Source organism: Dipodomys merriami, unplaced genomic scaffold (assembly GCF_024711535.1).
Source record: "Dipodomys merriami isolate MVZ:Mamm:240054 unplaced genomic scaffold, mDipMer1.0.p SCAF_89, whole genome shotgun sequence".
NCBI classification, from domain to species: domain Eukaryota; kingdom Metazoa; phylum Chordata; class Mammalia; order Rodentia; family Heteromyidae; genus Dipodomys; species Dipodomys merriami.
The window spans coordinates 4980300-5005297 of record NW_027206501.1 but is presented as its reverse complement, the minus strand read 5'-3'; the positions used below and the strand labels follow the sequence as shown (position 1 = coordinate 5005297).

The window sequence follows — 24998 nt, the reverse complement described above, 5'->3', positions numbered from 1 at the left end:
TTGCCCTTTTCCAGTTTTATGGCTTGAACTTAGGGCATGGGTACTCACTGTCTTTGAGATTTTTTTTTTTCAACGCTAGCATTCTAACAGTTGAGCCACAATGCTACCTCTGGCTTTTTCTGGATAGTTTATTGGAGATAAGAGTTTCACAGACTTTCTTGCCTGGGCTGGTTTTGAACCATGATCCTCAGATCTCAGCCTCCTGAGTAGACAGAATTATAGGTGTAAATCACCAGTACTGGGCTCTTTTTTTTTTTTTTTTGGTTAGTTGTGGGGCTTGAACTCTGGGTTTGGGTGCTGTCCCTGCACTCTACAGCTCAAGGCGAGCTCTACTGCTTGAGCCACAAAGCCACTTCGGGCTTTCTAGTAGTTTATTGGAGATAAAGAGTCTCACGGCCTTTCCTGCCTGGGCTGGCTTTGAACCCTGATCCTCAGATCTCAGCCTCTTGAGTAGCTAAGATTACAGGCGTGAGCCACTGGCGCCCGGATTCGGCTCTTTTTAATTTTTTGAAACAGTCTCACTGGGTAAACCAGCATTGAACTCATGATCATCCTGCTTTAGCCTCCTTTCTGAGTGTTAGATTACATATGTGTAGAATCATACCCGGCTTCAGGTTGAGTTTTGGTCTATCATCTTTCTTTGCTGAATGTTATATATTAGGGTATACAGTAGGGTCACTGCATTAGAGTTTCCAAGGAAAAGAGTAAAATGGTTTATAGCTTTTTTTAGTTTTGTTTTGTTTTTGTTGGTCGTGGGGCCTGAACTCTGGGCCTGGGCGCTGTCCCTCAGCTCTTCAGCTCAAGGCTAGCAAGCTACTACTTGAGCCACAGTGCTACTTCCAGCTTTTTCTGCTTATGTGGTGCTGAGGAATGGAACCCAGGGCCTCATGCATGCAAGGCAAGCGCTCTACACTGAGTCGCCTTCCCAGCCAAGCTAGAGCTCTTGAAACGTATGTGCAGCAGGTGGGCACGGCTTAGCTGGGGGCAGTTCCTGTGCAGCTGCCTGTCTCTGCTGAGCCGTCTTCACGAATCTGAGCAAGTTGACAATGGCAGCAGGCGTCACTCCAGGTATCCGACTGGCAGCCCCGATCTAAAGGATTAAAGCACAAGAGAACAGGAGCCAGCCATGTCAAATCACTTCCATTCTCTAAGTTACAGCAACTTTATAGTGTAGCTTATAAATTAAGCCTATGTTAAAATATTTAGATTTCGGAACTGGGGTCTGGTCTCCTAGCCTGGCATCAAGTCCTTCAAGTAGCTGGGAATACAGACATATACCACCACACAAAGATTATATATTTTTAAGTTATTATCTTTTTCCTTCCCTCTTTGTTCAGGGGGCATGAACTCAGGGGCTGGGTGCTGTCCTTAACATTTTTACTCAAGGCTGATCTTTTTTTCTTTTTTTTGCTCATCCTGGGGCTTGAACTCTGGGCCTGAGCACTGTCCCTCAGCTCTTCAGCTCAAGGCTAGTGCTCTACCACTTGAGCCATAGCACCACTTCGGTCTTTTTCTGTTTATGTGGTGCTGAAGAATCAAACCCCGGGCTTCATGCATGCAAAGCAAGCGCTCTTCCACTGATCCACCTTCCCAGCTCCTGTCCTTAAGCTTCTTTTTTTTCTTTTTTTTGGGGTCCGGTTGTGGGGCCTGAACTCTGGGCCTGGGCGCTGTCTCTCAACTCTTCAGCTCAAGGCTAGCATACTACCACTTGAGCCACAGTGCTACTTCTGGCGTTTTCAGCTTTTGTGGTGGTGAGGAATTGAACCCAGGGCCTCATGCATGCAAGGCAAGCACTCTACCACTGAGTCACCTTCCCAGCCCCAAGCACTGTTTTTTTTTTTTTTCCTTTTCTTCCATATATGTTTTTTATTGTAAAAATACTGTACAGAGGAGTTACAGTTACATGAGTAATGAGTACATTTCCTATGGAGCACTGTTACCTCCTCCTTTTTCCCCTACCATCCTTTCCTTTCCTATCTCCCCAACTCCTCCTTCCCGGCCCCCCCCCCAGCACTGGTTCTTTATTTATAACTTGTTCTTATCCCACTATTTTCTTACTGTCTGTGGACGACTGAAATGCAGCTTCTCTCGAACTTCATCAGACAAAGACACATCTCTGATAGTCAAATAATCCAGGTCTTCGGGCAGCTGGAGAGCTTCATCTCGTTGAACTTCCTTTATTTCTTGTAGTTGATAGAACAGTGCTGATTCATAAGTTGCTGGTGAACAAAATTAGAATTATGTTGATATCCAGGTTATACCAACAACCCACATTTGTATAACCCCCAACTAGTTACAAAGAGCTTCTGTGTACCCGACTTATTTGATACTCATTTGGCACCAGGCAGATGAGGAAACTGAGGCTATGATAAAGAAAACACCTTGTATATTAAACTACAACGCTCGGCCATTTAGTTTATGTCTTTTTCAACTGAAGTATCTAGAAAACTAAAAAGAATTGAATTTGCTTTTCAAGGCAGTATGACTCTTTTTTTTTTTTTTTTTTTTTGGTGCTTGTCTTGGGGCTTGAACTCAGGGTATGGACACTGTCCCTGAACTTTTTTGCTCAAAATTAGAACTCAACTACTTGAGCAACAGCTCCACTTCTGGCTTTTTTGGTGATTAACTAGAGATGAGTCTATATATGCATATAGATTGACACACATAAACATATGAATACATGTATATGTGCATACATACACACATACTTTTTTTTTTTGGTCAGTCATGGGGCTTGTACTCTGCGCCTGGGTGCTGTCCCTCAGCTCTTGAGCTCAAGGTGAGAACTCTAACAATTGGGCCACAGAACTACTTCCCATTTTCTGGTGGTTAACTGAGGATAAGAGTCTCACGACTTTCCTTCCTGGGCTGGTTTTGAACTGTGATCCTCAAATCTCAGCCTCCTGAGTAGCTAGGATTATAGGCATGAGCCACCAGCGCCTAGTACATACCTGTTTGAATATGGTGTTGGGGATGGAACCTTGAGCATGCTAGAGAAGCCCTTATTTTCCCTTGTTAGGGAAACTTCTTAGTTGACAACACACATAATTTAGATAATTTTCCACGTACCAGTGGTTCGCATCTGTAATCCTAGCTAAGATTAAAGTTTTTATTTAAAAGTGGAATTAGGAAGATAATTTGGTAATTATATTGTAATTAAAGTACTTTGTTCCTAACTAAATTCAAAACCTGTGTTTTTGGTTTTTTTTGTTGGTCATGGGGCTTGGGCACTGTCCCTCAGCTCTTCAGCTCAATGAGAGCATTCTACCACTTGAGCCACAGAACCACTTCCGGTTTTCTATTGGTTTATTAGAGATAAGAGTTTCATGGACTTTTCTACCTGGGCTGGCTTCGAACTACGATTCTCAGATCTCAGCCTCCTGAGCAGGTAGGATTATAGGCGTAAGCCACCTGATGCGATGCCAATGCCGATGCCGGACATCAAAATCTGTTTTAAAAGTCAGGCACCCGGTGGCTCATGCCTGTAATCCTAGCTATGCAGGAAGCTGAGATCTGAGGATCATGGTTCAAAGCCAGCTGGGGCAGGAAAGTCCGGGGCAGTAAAGTCGTGAGACTCTTATCTCCAATAATCCACTAGAAAACAGAAAGTGGTGCTGTGGATCAAGCGATAAAGCACTCACTTCCTTGAGCTTAAGAGCTCAGGGACAGCGTCCAAGCCAAGAGTTCAAGCCCCACGACTGACCACAAAAACAAAAACAAAACAAAACAAAAAAACCTAATTTCATGCCAGGTGCTAGTGAATTATGTCTGTAATTCTAGCTCCTCAGGAGGCTGAGATCTGAGGATTGTGGTTCAGAGCCAGCATGGGCAGCAAAGTCCATGAGACGTTTTTTTGTTGTTGGTCATGGGGCCTGAACTCTGGGCCTGGGCACTGTCCTTCACCTCTTCAGCTTAAGGTTAGCACTCTACCATGTGAGCCATAGCACCACTTCCGGGTTTTTTTGCTTATGTGGTACTGAGGAATCGAACTCAGAGTTCGATGCAAGGCAAGCACTCTACCACTAAGCCACCTTCCCAGCCCTCCATTAGACTTTTATATTCAAATAACCAGTACAAAGTCAGACAATGGATCTATTGCTGAAGTGGTAGAGTGCTAGCTTCAAGCAAAAAAAAAAAAAATCTCCAGACTTGGGCTGGGAATGTGGCTTAGTAGTAGAATGCTTGCCTACCATGCATGAAGCCCTGGGTCTGATTCCTCAGCACCACATAAACAAAAAAAGCTGGTAGTGGTGCTATGGCTCACGTGGTAGAATGCTAGCCTTGAGCAAAAGAAGCTCAGGGACAGTACACAGGCCCCGAGTTCAAGCCCTAGGACTGGCGAAAAAAGAAAAGAAAATAAAAAAATCTCTGGACAGCACCCAAGCCCCAAGTTGAAGCTCCAGTATTGGCACACATACACAAAAACAAAACAAAAAACTATCACCTAAATCATGGTCCTCTGTTCTACTGGAGGGAGGGAGGTCTCTGAGGCTGTGAAAGCATTTGCTTCCATCCCTAACTCAAACAGAAAATCTCCTCTGAGTCTTGCTCTACCAATGAATTACCCCAGCAAGGCTCATCCATCACCTAATGAGGGGTCTGAGATCCTTTGCTGGACATGGTAAGGGCACACTCAGATCTCTTCTAAAGGTCTCTGTGGCAACAAAAGAAAACAGACACTGCAGTCAGACAAACTAAATTCAAGTTCCAGCTCTGCTCCTCGCCATAAGTGATCTCGAGCAAGTTACTATTTATAAAATTTGCGTAATGATGCTACTATCTCTCTGGAACAGAGCAGTTCTAAGTATCAAGTGATATAATGCATGTAAAAGGTGTAGGGCAGGGGCTGGGAAGGTGGCTCAGTGGTAGAGCGTTTGCCTTGCATGCCTGAGGCCTTGGGTTCGATTCCTCAGCACCACATAAGCGAAAAGAAAAAAAAAACGGAAGTGGCGCTGTGGCTCAAGTGGTAGAGCGCTAGCCTTGAGCTGAAGAGCTGAGGGACAGCACCCAGACCCAGAGTTCAGGCCCCATGACCGGACCCCCCCCCCAAAAAAAAAAAAGGTGTAGGGCAATATTGTATATGATACATTAGTACAAAATTATAAACAAGAAAAATAATACAATCTGACACTAATTTCTGCCTTCAAGAAATTTGTCTAGTTGGGGAGATCAAAGTAGCAATTTGAAAACCAACCACAGAAGTTGGGAAAGTGGCTCAGTGGTAGAGCGCTTGCCTTGCATGCCTGATGCCCTGGGTTCGATTCCTCAGCACTACATAAGCAAAAAGGAAAAAGCTGGAAGTGGCTCTGTGGCTCAAGTGGTAGAGCGCTAGCCTTGAGCTGAAGATCTGAGGGACAGTGCCCAGGCCCAGAGTGCAGGCCCCACGACTGGAACCAAAAAAAAAAAAAAGAAAACCATCCACAGATTTTCCTGCCCAGGCTGGCTTTGAACCACAATCCTCACATCTCAGGCTCCTGAGTAGCTAGATTATAGGTGTGAGCCACCTGTATCCAGCTACTTCATTTTTTTTTTTTTTTTTGGGTCCGGTCGTGGGGCCTGAATTCTGGGCCTGGGCGCTGTCCCTCAGCTTTTCAGCTCAAGGCTAGGACTATACCACTTGAGCCTCAACGCCACTTCCGGCTTTTTTTTTCTGCTTATGTGGTGCTGAGGAATCGAACCCAAGGCCTCAAGAATGCAAGGCAAGAGCTCTACCACTGAGCCACCTTCCCAGCCCAGTTACTTCATCTTTATTGATGTTACTATCTTTAAAAGACAAGGAAAATGGTGGCTATGCCATGGTTAAAGTCATAGTTTCCTAGAATTGTTCTGGATTACTCAACTTGCATCTAATATTTATTTGCCAAAATAAAACTGCAAACTAATTTATGAAATTCCAGTGGCAATTCCTAAATAATTAAACACTGAGGTAAGCCCTTCATACACACACACACACACACACACACACACACACACACACTCACTCCATCTGGGGCTTGAGCTCTGGCCTGGGCTATCCCTCAGCTCTTTAGCTCAAGGCAACCACTAAGCCCTTTACACTCTCTCTCTCTTTCTCTCTCTCTCTCTCTCTCTCTCTCTCTCCATCTGGGGCTTGAGCTCTGGCCTGAGCGCTGTCCCTCAGCTCTTTAGCTCAAGGCGACCACCTACCAGTTGAGCTACAGCACCACTTACAGTTTTCTGGTGGTTAATTGAAGACTTTCTTGCCAGGGCTGACTTTGACCCATGATCCTTACATCTCAGCCTCCTGAGTAGCTATGATCATAGGCATGAGCCACTGGTGGCTGGCAGCCCTCCATATTTTTTTTTTTTGGTCGGTCGTGGGGCTTGAACTCTGGGCTTGGGCGCTGTCCCTGCACTCTTCAGCTCAAGGGGAGCACTCTACAGTTTGAGCCACAGCACCACTTCCGGTTTTCCAGTGGTTTATTGGAGATAAGAGTCTCAAGGACTTTCTTGCCCAGGTTGGCTTTGAACCGAGATCCTCAGATCTCAGCTTCCTGAGTAGCTAGGATTACAGGCGTGAGCCAGTGGCACAGAGCTCCTCCATACTTTTGTTTGAAAATGTTCATCATAAAAAATGGGAAAGCCAGCTGCTGGTGGCTTATGCCTGCTTCAAAACCTCCTGAGGAAGCTGAGAGCTGAGCATCCATGTTCAAAGTCAACCTGGTAGACAAATCCTTGAGCCTCTTATTGTCAATGAACCATCAAAAAGCTGGAAGTGAAATTGTGGCTCAAGGGGTATAGTGTCAGCCTTGAGTGAAATAGCATAAAGAACCAGACTTCTGTGACACGATGGTCAATAAGCTGATTATCAGGTGCTGCATGTATGAGGGGATGCCTCTGCAATTCTTTTTTTTTTTTTTTTTGGTTGGTCGTGGGGCTTGAACTCTGGGCCTGGGCGCTGTCCCTCAGCTCTTCAGCTCAAGGCGAGCGCTCCACCACTTGAGCTACAGCGCCACTTCCTGTTTCCTGGTGGTTTATTGGAGGTAGGAGTCTCTCGGTCTCTCCTGCCCGGGCTGGCTTTGAACCATGATCCTCAGATATCAGCCTCCTGAGTAGCTAGGATTACAGGCGTGAGCCACCAGTGCCCGGCTTGCCTCTGCAATTCTATACCAGCTTTGAAGTATTGTCAGTGATAGAATAATTTCGAATACTGTCAAAAATCAGACAGTTATTCCTAGAATTTTAGATGGAGAAAATAGGAAAAAAGGTCAAGGAAAAAATTAAATTTCAGGGGCTGGGAAGGTGGCTCAGTGGTAGAGGGCTTGCCTTGCATGCATGAGGCCCTGGGTTCGATTCCTCAGCACCACATAAGCAGAAAACAAAAAAAGCTGGAAGTGGTGCTGTGGTTCAAGTGGTAGAGCGCTAGCCTTGAGCTGAAGAGCTGAGGGATAGCACCTAGGCCCAGGGTTAAAGCCTCACAACCGACCAAAAATAAATAAATAAATTTCAGCTGTGCACTGGTGGCTCATGCCTGTAATCCTAGCTACTCAGGAGGCTGAGATCTGAGGATCTCGGTTCAAAGCCAGCCCAGGTAGGAATGTCCGTGAAACTCTTATCTCCAATAAACCACCAGAATACTGGAAGTGGCGTTGTAGCTCAAGTGGTAGAGCGCTATCCTTGAGCTGAAGAGCTGAGGGACAGTGCTCAGGCCCAGAGTCCAAGCCCCACCACTGACAAAATAAATAAATAAATAAATAAATTTCATTGTTGATTGATTGTACAGGTACAGGCTTAAACTCAAGGCTTGATTGTTTCTCAGCTTTTTTGCTAATATCTGGTGTACAATCACTGGAGCAACACCTCCAGTCTGGCATTTTGAAGGTTAATTGGAGGTAAGAGTTTCATCAGCTTTCCTGCCCAGGCTTGCTTTAAACCACAATCCTCAGACCTCAGTCTCTTGAGTAGCTAGGATTATAGGTATGAGCCACTGGTACCCAGCTTGTTTTTTGTTTTTTTCCCCCTGGCTTGGACTCAGGACCTAGGCATAGTCTCTGAGGTTTGTTCTAGGCTAGTGCTCTACCATACCAATGAGCCATAGCCCCCAATGAGTAGTTAGGATTAGAGCAGGAGCCATCCCACGGAAGTCTATTGAATCTCTCTCTCTCTCTCTCTCTCTCTCTATCTATTGCCAGACCTGAAGCTTATCTATCTATCTATCTATCTATCTATCTATCTATCTATCTATCTATCTATCTATCTATCTATCTATCTATTGCCAGACCTGAAGCTTGAACTCAGGGCCTGGACACTGTCCCTGATCTTCTTTTGCTCAATGCTAGTGCTCTACCACTTCAGCCATAGCACTACTTTCTGGCTTGTTCTGTTAATGTGGTACTGAGGAATTGAACACAGGGCTTCATGCATGCTAGGCAAGCACGTACCATTAAGCCACATTCCCAGCCCAAATTATACCTTTTAAATTTGCACAAACAGAAGAAAGAGTGTATAGGCAACTTAAGTAGAAAATTTTGTTTTGGACTGAGAATGTACTTAAAGCCGGACTCTGTACCTTCTATCTTCAGTCTTTCAGCTAGCTCTGTACATTCAGTGTACTTTCTCAAGGGTTCTGGCACCACGCTGGCTAACAACTCCATGTCAACATCCTCATACTTCAGAACATCTAGGGCTCTGCAAAGACAGGAAAGTTATGTAACACTGTGGCTATAAAGGAATTTTAAACAATTTTCAGCAAAAAGTAGTCCAGTTGCCTCCACCTCTGGGTAGTATATGGGATCAAATTCAGGTTAAAAGAGTACCAGTGCTTCTGAAAAATAAGCAAAGTTGAAGTCTCACTAGTTGGGTCCTAACAAGTGCTCATGAACCAAGTTACTGGAAATCTTACCCTCTCACGTGATCTACACGCAACATTAATATTTTGGCATAATCTTTTTGGTAACCTGTATGAATTGCCTGAAAATGGGTAATTGTCCCAGTTAGTTGCACATATCACTGTCTTCTCTCCTTGTTTTAGCCCAACAGGCTTTAGGCCACTTGTAGTTGGTAGTCCAAACAGAACTGAGAACTGTCAAAATTCCATGTAGTGGGACTGGGAAACTGGCTCAGTGGTAGAGTGCATGCCTTGAATTCATGAGGCCCTGGGTCCAATTCCTCAGCAGCACATAAGCAGAAGAAGTCAAAGTGGAGCTATGGCTCAAGGCGCTAGCCTTGAGCTGAAGAGCTGAGGGACAGCGCCCAGGCCCAGAGTTCAGGCCCCACGCCAGACCCCCCCCAAAAAAAGCAGCTCAGGAACAGTGCCCAGGCCCTGAGTTCAAGCCCCAGGACTGGCCAAATAAATAAAAACTTTTGACATGAATACAAAAGGACAACTAGGACATAGCATGACCTACAGAGTATGTTCCTTGTGATTTGACAATATGATGAAACTCTTGTTAGCTGGGTTCTATAGAAGTCTGTGCAGTAAGGAGGGTGCATGGCTTGTAACCACACTTCCCTCATGTTTGCAATGCTTCTTACAATGCTTCTGCATTGGGCAGAAACAGTTATTAACGCTTACTGAGCCAGGCACAGGTAGCTTCTATAATTCTAGCTACTTAGGAAGTTGAGAACAGAGAATCACAATTTGAAGCCAGCCTGGGGAAAAAAGTCTATGAGCCTCTTATCTTCAAATAACCACCAAAATGCAAGAAGTAGAGCTGTAGCTCACTTGGTAGAGCACCAGTCTTGAGCAATAAAGCTAACAGACAGTGCCCAGTCCCTGAGTTCAAGCTCTAGTCTGGTACCGATACACAAAAAAGCAGCTTACTGATACCCTAATGTTCCATAGATAGTGCTGTATTTGTTCACTGTACTTTGGAAAGAAATAAGAGTAATCTGGCTATTCTTTTTTTTTTTGATTGGTCATGGGTCTTGAACTCTGGGCCTGGGTGCTGTCCCTCAGCTCTTCAGCTCAAGGCTAGCGCTCTACCACTTGAGCCACAGCACTACTTCCACTTCCAGTTTTCTGGTAGTTAATTGGAGATAAAAAGTCTCATGGACCAAGCTGGGCGCTGGTGGCTCACGCCTGTAATCCTAGCTACTCAGGAGGCTGAGATCTGAGGATCGCGGTTCAAAGCCAGCCTGGGCAAGAAAGACCATGAGACTCCTATCTCCAATAAACCACCAGAAAACCGGAAGTGGTGCTGTAGCTCAAGTGGTAGAGCGCTCGCCTTGAGCTGAAGAGCTGAGGGACAGCGCCCAGGCCCAGAGTTCAAGCCCCACGACTGACAAAAAAAAAAAAAAAAAAAAGTCTCATGGACTTTCTTGCCTCGGCTCATTTTGAACTGCAATCCTCAATTCTCAGCCTCCTAAGTAGATAGAATTATAGGCATGAGCCACTGGCATCCAGCTTAATCTGGCTATTCTAAGGGTCTTGTTTGAAATTACTTTATAGTGTAGTGTTATTTCATTTACATGGGGCTCTAAAATTAATTTAAAAAGTTACTGACACGGCACTTTCACAAAAATGGAACATTACATCATAAAAGCCTACGCAATCTCAAGGGAATAGTCAAAACAATTTTGAAAGAGTATGATTGGAGGTCTCACACATCCTAGTTTTAAAACATAACGATGGGCCAGATGCTGGTGGCTCATGCTTGTAATCCTAGTTACTCAGGAGGCTGAGATCTGAGGATTGTGGTTTAAAACCAGTTTGGGCAGGACCATCCATGAGAGTCAGGGACAGTGTCCAGTCCATAAATTCAAGCCCCAGAATGGCATTAAAAAAATAACAAAAATAAAATGCCTTTTAGAGCTACAGTAATCTAAACAATGTGTTACTATGAAAAAGCTATTTAGACTAAAGGAAAAGAACAGAAAAAATAGAAATAAACCCTTGTGTAACACTTTTTTTTTTTTTCTAATACTGGGGCTTGAACTCAGGGCATTGTTCTTCTTGCTTGGCTTTTTACTCATGGCTGGTGTTCTGCCACTTGAGCCATACATCATTTCTGGCTTAAAAAAAATTGTTTTTGAGGGGGGCTGGGAATGTGGCTTAGTGGTAGAGTGCTTGCCTAGCATGCATGAAGCCCTGGGTTCGATTCTTTAGTATCACATAAACAGAAAAAGCTGGCAGTGCAAGCCCCAGAACTGGCAAAGTGCAAGGCACTGGCCTGGTCATGTCTCTGAGGTTTTTTTTTTTTGTCGGTCGTGGGGCTTGAACTCTGGGCCTGGGCGTTGTCCCTCAGCTCTTCAGCTCAAGGCGAGCGCTCTACCACTTGAGCTACAGCGCCACTTCCGGTTTTCTGGTGGTTTATTGGAGATAGGAGTCTCACGGTCTTTCTTGCCCGGGCTGGCTTTGAACTGCGATCCTCAGATCTCAGCCTCCTGAGTAGCTAGGATTACAGGCGTGAGCCACCAGCGCCCGGCTTTCTGAGGTTTTTTGTTCAAGGCTAGTGCTATGCCACTTGAGCCACAGCTCCATTTGGATTCTTTAGTAGTTAAATGGAGAGAAAGGCTTCACAAACTTTGTCTGGGCTTGCTTTCAACTGGGATCCTCATCTCAGCCTTTTTTTTTTTTTTTTTTTTTTTGGTCAGTCGTGGGGCTTGAACTCTGTATCTGAGTGCTGTCCCTCTGCTCTTCAGCTCAAGACGAGCGCTCTACCACTTGAGCCACAGCGTCACTTAGTTTTCTAGTGGTTTATTGGAGGTAAGAGTCTCCTGGACTTTCCTGCACATCTCAGCCTTCTGAGTAGTTAGGATTACAGACATGAGCCATGGGAACCCAGTTTCTTATTGATTGATTGATTGCCAGTTTTGGGGCTTGAACTGTGGGCCTCGGTCCTATCCTTGAGCTTTTGTGCTCAAGCCTAGTGCTCTACCATTTGAGCTATGGCGCTTTTTGTGGTTATAAAATTTCATGGATGGGTCTGGGAAGGTGGCTCAGTGGTAAAAGCGCTTGCCTTGCATGCTTGAGGCCCTGGGTTCAATTCCTCAGCACCCATAAGCAAAAAAAAAAAAAAAAAAAAAAGCCGGAAGTAGTGCTGTGGCTCAAGTGGTAGAGCACTAGCCTTGAGCTGAAGAGCTGAGGGGCAGCGCCCAGGCTCAGAGTTCAGGCCCATGACCGGACCCTTAATAAAATTTCATGGATTACAAACACAATCCTCGAGTCTTAGCATCCTGAGTAGCTAAGATCACAGGCATCAGCCATCAGCACCGGGCCAGCCTTTTTATTTTTATTTTTGGTTGTAGGGCTTGAAGTCTGGGCCTGGGCACTGTCCCTCAGCTCTTCAGCTCAAGGCAAGTACTCTACCACAGCGCCACTTCTGGTTTTCTGGTGGTTAATTGGAGATAAGAGTCTCATGGAAGTGGGTGCCAGTAGCTCACGCCTGTAATCCTAGCTACTCAGGAAGCTGAGATCTGAGGATCATGGTTCAAAGCCAGCCGGGGCAGGAAAGTCTGTGAGACTCTTATCTCCAATAAGCCAATAGAAAACCAGAAATGGTGCTATGGCTCAAGCGGTAGAGCACTCGCCTTGCGCCGAAGAGCTGAGGGATAGCACCCAAGCCCAGAGTTCAAGCCTCATGAACAACAACAACAACAACAACAACAAAAGAGTCTCATGGACTTTCCTTCCCAGGCTGGCTTTGAACTGCAATCCTCAGATCTCAGCCTCCTGAGTAGCTAGGATTACAGGCATGAGCCATTGGCACCTGGTTTTTATTTTTAAAATTAATTTATTTTAAACTGTCATGTATTTGATCAAATGATTTGCCAAGAAAGCCAAGACAATAAATAAGTCAGGAAAAAATGTACTTTGCAACATAATGACATTGCACATTCAAAACTGTAAAACTCCTAAAAGAAAACATACTTAGAATATCTAAACTCTATAAAGAGCACATTTGTAATGTGGTACATATACACAATGGAATTTTATGTATCTCTTAGAAAGAATAGGATTATATTCTTTGCAGGGAAATGGACGGACCTAGAACAAATCATGGTAAGTGAGGTAAGCCAAGCAGAGAGAAAAATGGCACATTTTCTCTCATATGTGAAAGCTAGATCTAAAATACAACTAAAGAAGGATATACTTAGCAGAAGGAACACAAAGGCTTTAACGCCTCTGAACATCTAAAATACTTCCTACCAAAACAAATTCCAGGAAATGGAAACATATTTTTTTTGTTGTGGTGTTAAAATGAAGACTCAGCATTTGTGGCTGACTGCCCTCCTCAGTCTCCCATGGGGTTGCTTTCATTTCACTTCAATAAATCTGTTTAAACTCCTGTGTCTGACCCTGAGACCAAGAGTGCCACTCCTCTCTGGGGACACTATGGTTTGAGAGTGTTCTCCAAAGGCTCATGTTCTGGGCACATGGTCCCCAGTGTGAGTGGGTGTGAAACCTTCAGTAGGAAAAATGATGGAAGGTAATTAGATTGCTGGGGGGTGTTGTCTCTAGGAAAGATCGATGCTATGCAGGGTATAGTGGTAATACCCACTATAGCATCTGGAGGTAAAAACCGGAGGACTGCAGTTTTGAGTCCAGCCTGGACAAAATTCATGAGAAACACTATCTGAAAGGCAACCTAAAACTAAAAGAACAAGGGCATGGTTCAAGACGTAGAGCATTTGCCTAACAAGTGTAAGGCCCTGACTTTAATCCCAGTTCCACAAGAGAAAAAAAAAAGGAGAGGTGGGGAGGGGAGAGTAATATGAGTTTCATGAAGTTAGTCCTCACTAGTGAGCTGCTGTAAGAAGACCAACTGTGGCACCTGAAACCCTGGCTTCTGGCCTTACTTTGTGACCTCCTCTCCATACTTCTATCATCATGATACCACCTGTACCATACTCTCACCAGACGCCCAACAGATGAGGCTGCTAAACTTGGGAGTTTCACTTCCAAATTGGTGATTTTGATAAACTGCCTTAAAAATACAGTATGTAGGGCTGGGAAGGTGGCTCAGTGGTAGAGTGCTTGCCTTGCATGCATGAGGCCCTGGGTTTGATTCCTCAGCACCACATAAGCAGAAAAAGCCAGAAGTGGCGCTGTGGTTCAAGTGGTAGAGCACCAGCCTTGAGCTGAAGAACTGAGGGACAGCGCCCAGGCCCAGAGTTCAGGCCCCCTGACTGGACCCCCCCCCCAAAAAAAGAGGGGGGGAGGATGGGAAGGGATGGGAAGGGGAAACAGAGGAGGAGGCTACAATGCTTGCTAAGAAATGTACTCATTATCTTGCCCATGTAATTGTAACCCCTCTGTACAGTATTTTCACACACACAAAAAAAGGGATCTCACGAACTTTCTTGCCCAGGCTGGCTTTGAACCACGATCCTCAGATCTCAGCCTCCTGAGTAGCTAGGATTACAGGGGTGAGCCACCGGTGCCCAGCTTCAGGTATTTTTTTTTGGGGGTCCGGTCGTGGGGCCTGAACCTTAGGCCTGGGTGCTGTCCCTCAGCTCTTCACCTCAAGGCTAGCGCTCTACCACTTGAGCCACAGCGCCACTTCCGGCTTTTTGTTTATGTGGTGCTGAGGAATCGAACCCAGGGCCTCATGCATTGCAAGGCAAGTGCTCTGCCACTGAGCCAACTTCCCAGCCCGCTTCAGGTGTTTTTTATAATAACATCAAATGGACTAAAACTGGTGGTAGCAAAATATATTCACTGCTATGGTGTGCATGTTGGGTGTTTCCCATATGTTGGATCCTCATTTTCTGTTGCTATTACTATAAGGTGGGACCTGCCCTAAGGAACATGATTAGAAGCTGTATAAAGTATCATGGGGGAAGGAGTCTGTTTGTTCCTTCTGCCATGAGAAGGTAAAAGGAGCAGGTGCTATTTTGGGAGAATAAGCTTCACCAGATACCAAATCTGTTGGTACCAGATCCTGGACATCTCAAGTCTCCAGAACTGTGACAAGTACATTTTTCTTGTATATAAATTGTTCGGTTCTTAAAAGCTTCTTATTTACTTGTTGATTGATGATTGATTGTGCTGGGGCATTAAACAAACTAAAAAAGTAGCCTGCTGCTGAACAATACTATTAGCCCTAAGGAATTTTTGCTACAATAGCCTAAATAGACCAAAACACCCACCATCCTTATTAGTGACCTGTTCTTCACTGAGTCAGGTGTTCACTTCTATGGTGTGAACTTAATACTTGTAACAATAGGAGGAGGGAGGAAAAAAAAAAATACTTGTAATAATAAACTTCTACTTATTACTACTATTAGCAATAATGCAAATATTATTTAAAATCTGTTTGAACTGGGCAACAGTAGTTCATACCAGTAATCCCAGCTACTCAGAAGGTTGAGATCTGAGAACTGTGGTCTGAAGGCAGCCCAGGCAGGAAAGTCTATGAGACTCTTATCTCCAATTAACTACCAAAGCACAGGAAGTCAAGCAGTGCCTCAACTGGCAGAGTGCTAGCCTTGAGCATAAAAGCTGAAGAACAGTTCCTAAGCCCTGAATTCAAGACTCAGGAGTAGCGTGTGCACTATTTAGGAGAACAGGTGTAGCTCAAATGGTAGAAGGCAAGCAGAGTAAGCAAACTAAGTGAGAATAAGGCCCTGAGTTTAAACTCCAATACCACTAGGAAAAAAAGTACGTACCTGACAGGCAGACTTTTATTAACACTCATAGAAGCCTGTGGGATTAATGTCTTCCATTTGGAGCTGGAAAACTCAATGGATTTCAATACAGAAATACCTTCTTCTAAGGAAGATTTCATCCAAGAAGCTCTTTCATATCGTTGTGGGGACACACAGCCAGCTTCCTTGTACCCTATGGAAGAGAATGAATGCCATGAGAAATTTTTTTTTTAAACATTCTATTTTATTTTTATGGTTTCATTAATAACTTTTTTCCATTTTTGTTTTTGGTCAGTTGTGGGGCCTGAACTCTGGGCCTGGGCACTGTCCCTCAGCTCTTCAGCTCAAGGCTAGTGCTCTACCACTTGAGCCACAGTGCCACTTTCGGCTTTTTCTGCTTTATGTGGTGCTGAGGAATTGAATCCAGGACCTCGTGCATGCAAGGCAAGTGCTCTACCACTGAGTCATCTTCCCAGCCCCCTTTCTGTTGTTTTTATGTGGTATCAAAGAATTGAACCCAGGGTTTCATGAATTCTAGGCAAGCACTCTACCACTAAGCTACAATCCCAGTGCCTGATAAGAGAAGTTTTAAAGAACAATAAATCAGGTCACAGGACTGGGTGGAATTACCTCGGAATGTGAGCCGGCTGTCAGCATTATCAGGACGCAGTGACAAGCGGAACTCCACGCGGCTGGTGAACATTCGGTATGGTTCGCTGGTGCCCTGAGTGGTGAGGTCATCAATCAATACTCCTATGTAGCCTTCTGTCCGACTCACGATGAAGGGTGGCCTGCCACTGGCCCGCAGACTGGCGTTGATTCCAGCTATCACACCCTATGAGAGGACTGCAATGTTTACAAGGTCATTATGAACTGAGCACAGCTATCTCACCCAGCACACCACCTGGAAAGATCTGCAAGCAGGGAAGAGGAACAGCCCTGTAAGCAGGCCATGAGGTGGAGACATTCAGCATAATAGGAATATGCCATGTTGACAAGCTGTGTCTCCTTGGAGCTGTGTGTGTTTGTGTGTGTGTGTGTGTGCACGTGTGCGCACACACACATGGCCATGATAAGTCCAGGGCCTGGACTCTGCCTCTAAGCATTTTTATTTATTTATTTATTTTTTTTGTTGGTCATGGGGCTTGAACTCTGGGCCTGGGCGCTGTCCCTCAGCTCTTCAGCTCAAGGCAAGTGCTCTACCACTTGAGCTACAGCGCCACTTCCGGTTTTCTAGTGGTTTAATGGAGATAGGAGTCTCACGGTCTTTCCTGCCTGGGCTGGCTTTGAACCGCGATTCTCAGATCTCAGCCTCCTGAGTAGCTAGGATTACAGGTGTGAGCCACCGGTGCCCGGCCCTCTAAGCATTTTTACTCAAGGTTAGCAAGCTACCACTTGAGCCATAGCTCTACTTCTGGCTTTTTGGTAATCAATTAGAGATTAAAAGTATCACAGACTTTCCTGCATGGGCTAGCTTCAAACCGTGATCCTCAGATCTCAGCCTCCTGAGTGGTGAGGATTATGAGCCACTGGTGTGAGCTTCCTTTCTGACTTACTGTAACATCTGATTAAGCTCTTACTTGAGCTGCAGCTTCCTCATAACCCGTGGTGCCATTTATTTGTCCAGCAAAGAAAAGTCGTTGAACCAAATGAGTCTCAAGAGAAGGTGTGATCTGACGGGGGTCTAAGTAGTCGTACTGAACACCATAACCTGACAAAGAAAACTGCATTAAATAAATAAAAAGCAGAGTTGGATTTTCCCCCTCAATGAATATCCTGCAAAAAAAAAAAAGCCTATTTTAAATGTATAAACATTGAGCTTCATCTTCTGAGGCTCTAAGACAAAATGAAAGTAGCTACAAGCTTCTCACTAATAATGCTGAGCTCTAAGACAAAATGAAAGTAGCTACAAGCTTCTCACTAATAATGCTGAGCTGCTCTGAAGGAGGTTGTGATTCTCTTTACCTGGATGAATCATTTTAGCTTTCTCTAAGCCTCTGATACTTGTGATCATCTTTTCTTGCAGTTCAGCTGGCAGTGTCACAGACAAGCCTTGGGGGTAGATAAGGTCAGAATCCAATCCTTCAGGTTCCAGCCAAACTTGATGGACACGGTTTGGAAAGCGTAACACCTTTGATTCAATAGAGGGACAGTATCTAGAAAAGGACATTGGAATAAAAGAAATTCAAATGAGTAACAGCACTAATAATGACAAGAAAAGATGGACATTATTCCCTAAAGTAATTGAGTACTGATATTTTGTCCTTACCGAGGCCCTTTTGTGGTTTCCTTAATATGACTGTTAAGGTGGAGGTTCTCAAGGACAATGCCATCCACTCTGGGGTTGGTGTGGGTCAGGTAACAAGGCAGCTGATCTTCTGGCTATAAACATAATAACCAGATATGTGGTTTGTCTCTGATCCAAATAAAGCCCACACAATATCTACCTACCTTTTTTTTTTTTTTTTTGGTCTTGGGGCTTGAACTCTGGGCCTGAGTGCCACCCTTCAGCTCTTCAGCTAGTGTTAGTGCTCTACCACTTGAGCTACAACACCACTTCTGGTTTTCTGGTGGTTTATTGGAGATAAGAGTCTTACGGACTTTCCTGCCCGGGCTGGCTTTGAACCGGGATCCTCAGATCGCAGCCTCCTGAGTAGCTAGGATTACAGGCGTGAGCCACCAGTGCCAAGCATCTCCCTACCTTAATAGACATTCAATGTATGTATAATGCCTGGAGTGAACTACTTAGGAAGTACTCCTATCCCAGATAAGGAACCCAAAAGACGAACCTAAGTCTAAGCAAGACACTAGAAAAGAAGAAAAAAAGGAAGGAATAGAGGGAAGGAAGGAAGCCAGGCACTAGTAGCTCATACCTATAATCCCTGCGATTCAGAAGGCTGAGATCTGAGGATCACAGTTCAAAGCCAGCCCAGGTTGGAAAGGCCATGAGACTCTTACCTCCAACTAACCACCAGAAAACCCAGAAGTGGCACTGTGGCTCAAAGTGGTAGAGTGCTTGCCTAGCATAAATGAAGCCCTGGGTTTGATTCCTTGATACTACAAACAGAAAAAGCCAGAAGTGGAAGTGGCGCTGTGGCTCAAGTCGTAGAGCACTTGCTTTGAGCTAAACAGCTCTGGGACAGCGCCCAGGCCTAGAATTCAGGACCCACCACCAAGAGAAAAAAAAAAAAAAAAAAGAATCTCAGGGACAATGCCCAGGCCCTGAGTTCAAGCCCCAGAACTCAGACCAATATAACCAAAACAAAAAACAAAACAGAAAAAGTTACATGCTGAAGTCGAGTGATGATTAATGTTTCATTATACTATTTACTCATTTTTTGTTGTTGTTGATTGTGGGGCTTATACTCTGGACCAGAGCACTGGTCCAGAGCTCTTCAGCTCTTCAGCTAAAGGCCAGCACTCTACCACTTGAGCCACAGCACCACTTCTGGTTTTCTGGTGGTTAATTGGAGAGAAGAATCTCACAGAGAGTGCTGGTGGTTCACTCCTGTAATCCTAGCTACTCAGGAGGCTGAGATCTGGAGATGTCGGTTCAAAGCCAGCCCAGGCAGGAAAGTCTGTGAAATTCTTTCTTATCTCCAATAAACCACCAGAAAACTGGAAGTGGCACTGTAGCCTTGAGCCTTGAGCTGAAAGACAGTGCCCAGGCCCAGGGTTCAAGTCCACAACTGGAGAAGAAAAATAAACAACAACAAAACAGGAAAAGGAAAGAAATGATTCAGCTATCTTTGCTATAGTGTCCCTGTAGAGCCAGGTTTTCATGACTTGTTTTACCTTAATCCACACAGTCTCATTGAGAAAGCTGAATGGTACGGATGGGTTATCTGGTGTCTGCTTGTTCAGAATGCTGAAATTAATAGACTCTTTGGCAATTCGGGGAGGAGTCCCAGTCTTTAATCTTCCCACTGTAAATCCCAACTTCTCTAGAGTCTGGGCCAGACCTATAGAAGACTGATCTCCTAAACGTCCGGCAGGATACTTGTCCAGCCCAATTACAATCATGCCTCTGAGAAATGTCCCAGTAGTCAGAATCACACTCTCTGCAGAAATTGTGCTTCCATCCACTGAATAACAGGGAGAAAAAAAAGAATAATTGTTTTCTTATTGTTACCACAGAATGACTACTTTACATTAAAATTACAAAATAAAAAACCCCCAAAAAACGAAACTCTGTCCTTCACGGACAGAAAAAAAAGTCTAAAAATTCACATGGAACCACAAAATACCCTAAATAGCTAGAGAAATCCCAATTCCAGACTTTAAACTTCATTATGGAGCTATAATAATAATAATAAAAAAAAGATTAAAACTGGCACAAAAACAGGCCTGAAAGCCAATGGGATAGACTGGAAGATCCAGAAATAAACGCATACACTTATAGCCACATGATTTGACAAAGAAGCCAAATGTATTTGGTGGAAAATGCCTCTTCTACAAATCATGCTGGAAAAAACTCACATCCATATGTATAAGACTGAAATTAAGACTCGTGTCTGTCAGTTTGTATTAATATCAACTCAAAATGGATCAAACACCTCAATGTCAGGCCTGAAACATTAAAAAAGTACTACAGGAAGGAGTAGGAGAAACATTAGAACTTATTGGCAGTTCCAGAGGCTCAGTACGTTGGAGAGACAATTGACAAATGGGATTACAACTAACTAAAAAGTTCCTACACGGGGCTGGAAATGTGGCTTAGTGGTAGAGTGCTTGCCTAGCATGCATGAAGCCCTGGGTTTGATTTCTCAGCACCACATAAACAGAAAAAACTGGAAGTGATGCTGTGGCTCAAATGGCAGAGTGCTAGCCTCGAGCAAAAAGAAGCTCAGGGACAGTGTCTAGGCTCCAGGACTGGCAAAAAAACAAAACAACAACAACAACAAAAAAAGTTCCTACACAGCTAAAGACATGGCTGCTAACCTAAAATAGCAGCCTTCAGTATTGGAGATCTTTATCAGCTATATTCAACAAGGGTCTATTATCCAAAATATATAAGAAGCAAAGAAACTACCCCCCTTTTGCCCAATTAATAAATGGGCAAAAGAGTTAAATAAAGACTTCTCAGAAAAAGATTGGCCAATAAACATGAGGAAATGCCCAACATTTCCAGCTATAAAGGAAATGCAAATCAAATTAACACTAAGATTCTATCTCACCCCAGTTAGATTGGCCAGAAGAGAATATGAACAATAAATGCTGGTGGGGATGTGGGGGGAAAAGGAACCCTATTACACTGTTGGTGGGAAGGTAAAGCAGTACAACCACTCTGGAAGATTGTTTGGAGAGTCTTCAAAAAACAAAACAGAACAATATGGTATCCAATGATACCACTCTTGGACATTTACCAATAATATTACAAATCAGGATATAGTAAAGACACTAGGATATCCATGTTCATTGTCTTACTATTCACAAGAGCCACATTATGGAAATAGACTAGATGTGCTACGATAAATGAGTGGATCAAGAAGGTGTGGTATACACACACACACAACAGAATTTTACTACTCATCTACCAGAAAGATTAACATTATGTCATTTACAGGGAAATGGATGTAGCTGGAAAAAATTATGTCAGCCTCACAGAGATAAACAGCACGTTTTTTTTTCTCATATATAGAAGTTAGATCTAAAATACAAACATATATAACAACATATACAGGTTAAAAATGGTAAATATACTTAATGACATGAAACTGCATTGTTTTTGTGTTGTTGGTCGTGGGGCTTGAACTCTGGGCTGGGCACTGTCCTTGCACTGTTCAGCTCAAGGTGAGCACTCTACCGCTTGAAAACTTCCAGTTTTCTAGTGGTTTATTGGAGATGAGAGTCTCACGGACTTTCCTGCCCTGGCTGGCTTTGAACCTCAATCCTCAGATCTCAGCCTCCTGAGTAGCTAGCATTACAGGTGTGAGCCACTGGTGCCCAGCAGAACTGCAGTCTTAAATGGTTAAAATCGGGGCTGGGAAGGTAGCTCAGTGGTAGAGTGCTTGCCTTGCATGTATGAGGCCCTGGGTTCGATTCCTCAGCACCACATAAGCAGAAAAAGCCAGAAGTGGGGCTATGGTTCAAGTGGTAGAGCGCTAGCCTTGAGCTGAAGAGCTGAGGGACAATGCCCAGGCCCTGAGTTCAGGTCTCATGACCAGCCAAAAAAAAAAATGGTTAAAATGAACTGAATGCCCTAGTAGTTCACATCTGTAGTCCTAGCTACTCAAGAAGCTAAAACCTGGAGGATCACAGTGGTATGTGCCAATGGTGTCTTTGCTCCCTTCTTTTTTGGTAGTATTGAGTCAGAGCGGGGGTTCTACCACTGGAGCCATGTCCCCAAATCTCTAAATACACAAGTCTTTAAATAAAAATTAAGTTTGTAACCATAAGGTTTTTAACTAAGCAGGGCACCAGTGCCTCATGTCTATAATCCTAGCTACTGAGGAGACTGAGATCTGAAGATCCCAGTTTGAAGCCAGCCTGGCAGGAAAGTCCATGAGACTCTTATTTCCAATTAACTAGCAAATACCTGGAAGCAGAGCTGTGGCTCAAGTGTACTATAGTGCTAGGCTTGAGCGAAAAAACTAAGAGATAGCACCCAGTCCCTGAAATCAAGACCTAGCACTAGTACCCCTTCCTCCTCCAAAAAAAGCCAGTATTGTTACAAAAAAATAAGAAATGACAATAGGACTAAGAGGAAAAAACACAATTTTGCAGGCTACAGGGACCTACACTACTGATGAGCCCCAAACCTTCATGATAGGCAAAATGAAAGGAAAAACGTGAGTATTTAGTATCCCTTACCTAGGCTGAGAAAATACAATTCCCTAGAATAAAAAAAAAAAAGAAATCTCCGTATCTTTCTGTAAAATAATTTGTCATGAGGTCAATGACACCATTAAGCAGTACCTACCCAAAACAACACCGCTGACACGGCATTTCCCAGCATGCTCTGGTTCTGGTTCTGAGAGAATGAGGTCTTCTACAGCTCCTTCCCTGACTGTAAGCAGTGGTGTATTGAGGATTTCTTTCTAAAAAGAGACTGCCACTGAAACCAAGCATTAAATAACTGCCACCATCTTGCCCATTCCCATGTTTTATTCTTACCTGCATGTTTTGTTTATAGAGTTTCCTATCAATTTGAGCTCTCAGTCCCCAGACTGCTGGCCCCTTCCGCCTGTTTAATACTTTGTAATGTACACCAGACTGGTCACAGATTCGAGAACACAGGCCATCCAAAGCATCTACTTCCCTCATTAAATGTCCCTTCCCGATGCCACCAAAGGAAGGATTACAGGACATCTGACCTAAAAAGAATTGACATGAAATAATAGTCACCTTACATACAGTGAGTGCCTAATAGGGACTAGAATTATCTTTTTTTTTTTTTTGTCGGTCGTGGGGCTTGAACTCTGGGCCTGAGCGCTGTCCCTCAGCTCTTCAGCTCAAGGCGAGCGCTCTACCACTTGAGCTACAGCGCCACTTCCGGTTTTCTGGTGGTTTATTGGAGATAGGAGTCTCACGGTCTCTCCTGCCCGGGCTGGCTTTGAACCGCGATCCTCAGATCTCAGCCTCCTGAGTAGCTAGGATTACAGGCGTGAGCCACCAGCGCCCGGCGGGACTAGAATTATCTTACGTGAAACAAACAAAAACCCCAGAAAACTTGGAAGATACTAGAAGGAAAATCCCACAGTCCCAATGGAATGCAAGAGTTGTCCAGGGCATCCTACAAGAGAATATTTGAATTTCCTTCTGTAACTTTCCACTGGTGCATAATTTCACTACTTTAGTAGGCTGACCTTTCCTTATAAGTATGGATTTTTTTTTTTGGGGGGGGGGGTCCGGTCATGGGGCCTGAACTCTGGGCCTGGGCGCTGTCCCTCAGCTCTTCAGCTCAAGGCTAGCGCTCTACTACTTGAGCCACATCGCCACTTCCGGCTTTTTTCTTTTTGCTTATGTGGTGTTGAAGAATCGAACCCAGGGCCTCAGGCATGCAAGGCAAACGCTGTACCACTGAGCTACCTTCCTAGCCCCTAAGTATGATATTATTAACTCGGGAAACTTTCCTCTAAATCAAGCACAGTGTGTGTATGTGTGTGCACAGTATGTTTGTGTGTGCATGTCCTGGGCGCTCAGTTTTTCTGCTTAAGGCTAGCGCCTACCACTTGACCCACGGTTCCATTTGCAGCCTTTGGTGGTTAACTGGAGACAAGAGTTTCACAGACTTCCCTGTCCGGGCTAGCTTCAAACCATGACCCTCAAGCCTCAACCTCCTGAGTAGCAAGGAGTAGAAGCGTGAGCCATGGCGTCCGGCTTAATTCCTTCTCTAAAGCCAAGAACGAACAATCTAGCACTGAGTATGTTTAAACTTTGCCGGGGCCGCCGCCCTTCCTCGTTCCCGCATCCTGCAACGCAAGCCCCAGAGGGCAGACTGCGGGACCCCGGCCGGTGGGAGCCCGGCGGGAAGAAACCCTGCGCTGCGGGGCGGTGTCTCATCGGCCTCGCGGGCTGGAAAAAGGCGTCGGCGCCGCGCTCCTCACCGATGGTGTCCACGCGGTGCGTGACGAGCAGCGTGCGGGAGCCGCACCGAGCGGCGGCGGCGGCGGCCTCGGTCCCCGCATGGCCCCCGCCTATGACCACCACGTCGAAGTGCGGGGGTCCAGGCGCCGCGCTGTCGCTGCCGGGCCGGCCTAACGACAGGTGCCGTCTGCGGAGAGAAGCCGCGACCCGGCGGCCGCAGCCTCGGAGGGAGAACATGCGGGGCGAAGGCGGCCGAGGCTGACTCCCGGCCAGCCGCTAGAAAGGCTCAGAAGCCGGAAGAAGACAAGACCTGCAGGGCGCAGCCATCTTGCTCTGACGTCACGGCGCAGCACGCCGACGTTCAGCGTGGCCACTGATTGGCGGCTTGGAGCTGCGGTGGGGTCCTTGGGATTCCTGACCACCACGCCCGCGTTGCCTTGCCTGGGTGGTGCAGAATGTTTTTTTATGGCGTTGTGTTGAGTCTCTGGCTAAATGTCTATTTGTTCCTCCTCTGCTCCTCCTTCCTTCTTATGTCTCTCCTCCTCCATTCCCTGCTTCCACACACCTTTTACTCCGTTCCCCTCCTCTTTTCTCCTTTCCTCGACTCACCCCCTCCCTTGAACTCCTTCCTCACTCACTCCCTTTCCTCTTCTATCTTCCCTTCCTCTTCTCTATCCTCCCCTCTACCCTTTTACTTCCCCTCCTCTCTCCCTCCCCTCTCTCCCCTTTCCCCACTCTCTCCTTCCCCTCTCTCCCTTCCCTCCCTACTTTCTCCCCTTCCCCCTCCTCCCACACACCTCCTCCCTGTATAGGAGGTTCAAGCTACTGGATCATTAAAGAACAGTTTCGTTCTGATTATTAAAATAAACATTCCTTATCCACAGGCCTTGCAGAATCATAACACTTGGAGAAATAAAGAA

General features: G+C 45.1%; 1 protein-coding gene across 1 annotated transcript; it reads right to left on the bottom strand.

Moving 5' to 3' along the window:
* Positions 1 to 225: 225 nt before the first annotated feature.
* Positions 226 to 24404, bottom strand: Mto1 (mitochondrial tRNA translation optimization 1). The gene is made up of 12 exons (XM_070012177.1): positions 24099 to 24404; positions 22666 to 22865; positions 22472 to 22589; positions 19345 to 19634; positions 17819 to 17931; positions 17515 to 17705; positions 17130 to 17260; positions 16180 to 16384; positions 15571 to 15742; positions 8528 to 8646; positions 2059 to 2219; positions 226 to 1090 (listed from the first exon to the last, which is right to left on the bottom strand). The coding sequence occupies exons 1-12, from the start codon at positions 24313 to 24315 to the stop codon at positions 935 to 937; spliced, it is 2073 nt and encodes a 690-aa protein (XP_069868278.1). The 5' UTR covers positions 24316 to 24404; the 3' UTR covers positions 226 to 934.
* Between the last annotated feature and the right edge of the window lie 594 nt (positions 24405 to 24998).